The following is a 5,364-nucleotide window of genomic DNA, read 5'->3' as shown; positions in this document are numbered from 1 at the left end:
GCACAAATTTTGTGCACTGGGCCTCTAGTAAAAATATATCTTTTTAAAAAAAGAATGTTGACACGTCTTCGGCCACACGCGACCGCACTGACGCCGGCACCCTTTGCCTTCCTCCGCCAGGCTGCACTTACCCGTGGGCTACCATGGCCGCGCCTCCTCCGTCGTGGTGTCGGGCACGCCGATCCGCAGGCCCATGGGCCAGATGTGACAGTTGCTAAAAACGTCCTCAATCTGAGGGGTCGACCTCAGCGAATGTACCCCCACTTCTTCTAACGCCACTTCTTCAAAATAGACTCGCTCAGGCCAAAAACCGACTTCTGCGCATGGGCCACGAAGTTTCAATTGCACTGTACATGTGCGCCCGCACGTGGTATTTTGTGGAAGAGCCATACTCAAGGGGCCACAGAGCCGCATGTGGCTCGTGAGCTGCGGTTTGCCGACCACTGTCCTAACCCTTTCATTCCAGACTCCTCCCTCACAATGGAATTTCTCATCCTGGCTGGCCTTTTGAGCACTGCCACTGCTCTGCCCATCCCTGTGAGTACTCCCCGCCAGTTGCCCACTCCACTTGCATTCTAGAGACAGTATTTCTGGGCTAGAAAGCATTTCCTATATGTTCTCATTTCACAAAAGAGGATCGTGGAGTCCAGCAATGTTGTAGACCCAGACACGTCCTGTTTTTCCCTCAGACCAAGGGTCTTCCCAATACAAATCCCAGCTGCATGGTGCTATTTGCTAAGTGCGTGACCTTGAGCGAGGAAGAAACCCATGGCTTCCCAGTCTGTAAAGTGAGTTATAAGAGCGACCTCAGGACCTGCAGAAAATGATAAAAATGCAGGAGCACTGAAGAGTCCTAATTGGAGCACAGGAAACTCTTAAATAAACTTAGCAAGAGAGAACAAATATTCTGCAGTGACCTAGGTCTTTTTTTTTTTGTTAATCCTCACTCGAGGATATCTTTCCATTGATTTTTAGGGAGAGTGGAAGGGAGAGGGAAAGACAGAGAGAAACATCCATGTGAGAGAGACACATCGATGGGTTGCCTCCTGCACACGCCCCGACCAGGGCCCAGGCAGCCATGGTACATGCCCCGGACCTTTGGTCCATAGGCCGCCACTCTATCCACTGAGCCACACCGGCCAGGGCATGGAGGGACTTTCCATAGCAACACCCATGGTTTAGGTGAGGCCTGGGGAAGCTCTGGGTGTCCACTCACGGCAGGTGGAGGAGGAGGGGTGTGGGCTCCCCCTCCCCCCGCCCCAGGGCTGTGGCTGTGGAAATCAAGGTTGGCTGGAGGCAGCAGGAGCTCCCGGTCTGTCCAGTCCTGCCTGCTGGTCTATTTCGACTCTGTCCAGAGAAGGAAATGTGTGGGCACCGCCTGGGGGTCCCCCAGGCCCAGCGAGGCCCTCTCAGCCGGCCCGCTGCCTCCTGCTGCCGTAGCCACGGTGCCCCGTGGACCCCAGAGCAGGTCTCCCAGCCCAGACCCACCGAGCCCAGGTTGGGGGCGGCCTTCTCTCCGGGTGCTCGGAGGACGCTGCGGGCAGGTGCTTCGCCTGCGTGGGCCCCGCCCGGTGCAGAGCCAGGGAGGGGAGGGCAGGGCCCCTGGTCTTGGCTGCGATGCGATCCGCTCTCAGCCGGGGCCCTGGGTCTGTTGTCTGACCTGGAGGAGATGTTTGCAATGTGTAAACACTCATCACTCAGCAAATACGACTCCGGTTTTGTTTTTGCAAATGTCACCGCTGACTCTGCTGTTGACAGTCATCGCCCCAGTTTGCCCCCATGACGTGTGGCTATTCTGCTGGTTCCTGGCCGTTGTGTTGGGGGTGTTTTTCTCCCCAAGGCGGTGGGTGACGGGCTTGGGGTGGGGAGGGTACACCCCACCAGGTTCTTGGCTGCGTTTTAGAGGCAGCCTTTTGATTTTACACGAATAATTATTTTTTTCCCTTTTTTTTGTGTGTGAATCCTCACCTGAGTATATTTTTTCCATTGATTTTTAAAATATATATTGATTTCAGAGAGGAAGGGAGAGGGAGAGAGAGAGATAGAAACATCAATGATGAGAGAGAATCATGGATGGGCTGCCTCCTGCACGCCCTCCTGCTGGGGATTGAGCTTGCAACCCGGGCAAGTGCCCTTGACAGGGAATCGAACCGTGACCTCCTGGTTCATAGGTTGATGCTCAACCATTGAGCCATGCCAGCCGGGCTCCATTGACTTTAGAGAGAGTGGAAGGGCGGGGGAAGAGACAGAGAAAGAGAGAAACATCGATGTGAGAGACACACATCGATTGGTTGCCTCCAGCACATGCCCTGACTAGGGCCGGGGATCGAGTCTGCAACCCAGATACGTGCCTTTGACTGGAATCGAACCCCAGACCCTTCAGTCCACAGGCTGACGCTCTATCCACTGAGCCACACCTGCCGGGGCTGATCCCCTCAGTTGCCACCAGCCTCACGCGCCGTCCGGTCCTGAAATGCAGAGCTGTGGAGGGCGGCAGGGCAGGAGCCAGGCGGCTGCTGGGCTTGGCGTTCAGGGCTGATCAGAAGGGTCATGGGCTGCAGTGCCCCGGCTCCCCAAGGCGGCCATGGGTCCCCCCAGGAGCAGCACACGACTTAGAAATAGAATCGAACAACCAAGGGGTCGGGCCGCCTGTCCCTCCCTGAGCTGATTCGGCAGAGACAGGCTGGCATCGTCTGTGAGCGTTGATTCCAATCCCCCCGGGAGCGTGGGGAGCAGCAGGTCACCCACAAACATCTGCTCTGCCCCCACCATAGGCGGCTGCTTATACTGGGGAGAAGGACAGAGATGACATGGGAAGGAGGCAAAGGGTGTACTAGGTGGGCAGTGCACAGGTAATGCGGGCTGGGGGTTTGCAGAGGCCTGTGGGTATGCAAAGGCTAGGGGTCTGCAAAGGCCTGTGGGTATGCAAAGGGCTGGGGGTCTGCAAAGGCCTGTGGGTATGCAAAGGCTGGGGGTCCTCAAAGGGCTGGGGGCCCTGGTTTCTGCAACCAGGTTGTTATGTTTCCATGGTAACAGGCAGCTCCTGGGTGGGAGGATGGGCTGCACTTCCAGGTGAGCTCCCAGTTCCGGATGCAGCCGCCAGCCAGGCCAGAAGGTGCCTCCTCTAATCAGAACAGCACAGTCTCGGTTAACTGAGCGTGATCGCTATGTTTACGGTTCTAGCTGGTCAGTATGCAAAGGCTAGGGGTCTGCAAAGGCCTGTGGGTGTGCAAAGACTGGGGGTTTGCAAAAGCCTGTGGGTATGCAAAGGGCTGGGGTATGCAAAGGCCTGTGGGTATGCAAAGGGCTGGGGGTCTGCAAAGGCCTGTGGGTATGCAAAGGCTAGGGGTCTGCAAAGACCTGTGGGTATGCAAAGGCTGGGGGTCCTCAAAGGGCTGGGGGCCCTGGTTTCTGCAACCAGGTTGTTATGTTTCCATGGTAACAGGCAGCTCCTGGGTGGGAGGATGGGCTGCACTTCCAGGTGAGCTCCCAGTTCCGGATGCAGCCGCCAGCCAGGCCAGAAGGTGCCTCCTCTAATCAGAACAGCACAGTCTCGGTTAACTGAGCGTGATCGCTATGTTTACGGTTCTAGCTGGTCCCCGATATCCTACTCCCGCCCCTGTCAGAAACACTGTGCATTCGGGGCCTCGGACAGGCCTGACCTTTGCCCTCCAGGTGCGCGACCTAGGGCGCCCGGTGAGCCCAGACCCTCACCCGCTCCCCGCGCGGCAGGCTTTCTTCGTAGGTCCCGGGAACCGCCTGGGGGAGCCGATCCCCATCTCCAAGGCCCACGAGCACATTTTCGGGATGGTCCTCATGAATGACTGGAGCGGTGAGTGGGGGCCCCCTGCAGACACTCCGCCCCGGGCGGAGACGGGGTGTCGGGGGCGTCTTCCCAGAAACCCGCTGGTTCCCTGGGTCCGGTGCTGGCTCCGGGAAGCCCGGGGTGTGGGCGTGGGTCCCACACAGACTTCTCCGCTCTCAGCCCCGGCGTTCCCTCCGCGGGACGAGGACACGGCTGATGGCACAGCTAACGGTCTGAGCATGTGTGTGGCCGTCCGAATGCCTCCTGGTGATACTTTATATATATATTGATTTCAGAGAGAGAAAGGGAGAGGGAAAGAGAGAGAGAGAGACATCCATGATGAGAGAGAATCATGGATCAACTGCCTCCTGTACGCCCCACACTGGGAATCGAGCCCGCAACCTTGATGGGAATTGAACCCGGGACCTTTCAGTTCACAGACCAACGCTCTATCCGTTGAGCCAGACTGGCTAGGGCCTGGTGATATTTTTTATACATATTTTTATTGATTTCAGAGAGAGAGAGACATCAATGATGAAAGAGAATCATGGATCGGCTGCCTCCTGCACGCCCCACACTGGGAATGGAGCCCGCAACCCGGGCCTGTGCCCTGACCGGAATCGAACCCTGACCTCCTGGTTCATAGGTCACCGCTCAACCACGGAGCCACGCCGGCCGGGCCTCCTGGCGATCTTATCGTCCCCATTTTGCAGATGAGGCACTGAGGCACCAGGAGGTCTCCGTTAGTTTTGCTGAGCTACGGTTTCCATCAAACCCAGCGGCCCAGCTTCCGAACCTGCCTCCACCCCGGGCGCATGCGGGAGGGAGATGATGCCTGGGGGCGCCCAGCCCCTTCACGGGGAACCATCCCGCCTGCCGGGTCATCCTGGCACAGTGTCCCCCCCCCCCAAAGGACCTCTGTCCTGGGCATCGGAGGGCGATAGCCCTTGGTCCGGGCGGCCTGGGTGGGGCCTAGTGGGGGGCGGCTGTGCTGGGCACCTCTGCCCCGGGGTCGGGGGAGGAGGGAGCCTGGGGCCGAGGTCCGGGGCAGCTGGGTCAGCCCTGCCCGCCCTCCTCCTCCCGCAGCCCGAGACATTCAGCGGTGGGAGTACGTGCCCCTGGGGCCGTTCCTGGGGAAGAGTTTCGGAACCACCATCTCCCCGTGGGTGGTGCCCATGGAGGCCCTCATGCCCTTCGTGGTGCCCAACCCGGAGCAGGTGAGCGCCGGTCCGCAGGGAGCCCCGCACCCCGGCCCCTAGGCTGCCCCCAGTGTGCCCTCCTGCCCTCCCCATACGGTTTTTTTGGGGGGAAAACACACTGTTTTGTAACCTTCGGAACCCTCCCTCTGAGGCCAGGGGACCTGGCACTTGGCAGGACAAGAAGTCCCTGCCAGGGCCACCGTGTTGCACAAGGCACCAGGCGGCCGGGTGTTGTCTGTGCGATGGCGCCCCCTGGGGGCCACAGGGTAGAATGCATTTGGAGCTGGTCCTGGGGCTGATGTCCAGGCCTCCTCTCCCCCTCGCTCCCCGGCCTGGCCCAGAGCGGCCGCTGCCCCCACC

General features: G+C 59.1%; 1 protein-coding gene across 1 annotated transcript in view; it reads left to right on the top strand.

Moving 5' to 3' along the window:
- Positions 1-5,364, top strand: part of FAH (fumarylacetoacetate hydrolase (fumarylacetoacetase)) — a gene marked incomplete at its 3' end in the record, with an annotated part of 26,972 nt that overhangs the window by 10,192 nt on the left and 11,416 nt on the right. Inside the window, exons 6-8 of the mRNA XM_005858281.2 lie at positions 121-207; positions 3,567-3,832; positions 4,892-5,022. Coding sequence (XP_005858343.2) covers positions 121-207; positions 3,567-3,832; positions 4,892-5,022 — 484 coding nt within the window. The remainder of the gene's footprint in view (positions 1-120; positions 208-3,566; positions 3,833-4,891; positions 5,023-5,364) is intronic.

Source organism: Myotis brandtii, unplaced genomic scaffold, assembly GCF_000412655.1.
Source record: "Myotis brandtii unplaced genomic scaffold, ASM41265v1 scaffold1166, whole genome shotgun sequence".
Lineage (NCBI taxonomy): Eukaryota > Metazoa > Chordata > Mammalia > Chiroptera > Vespertilionidae > Myotis > Myotis brandtii.
This window is presented reverse-complemented; position numbering and strand designations above follow the sequence as displayed.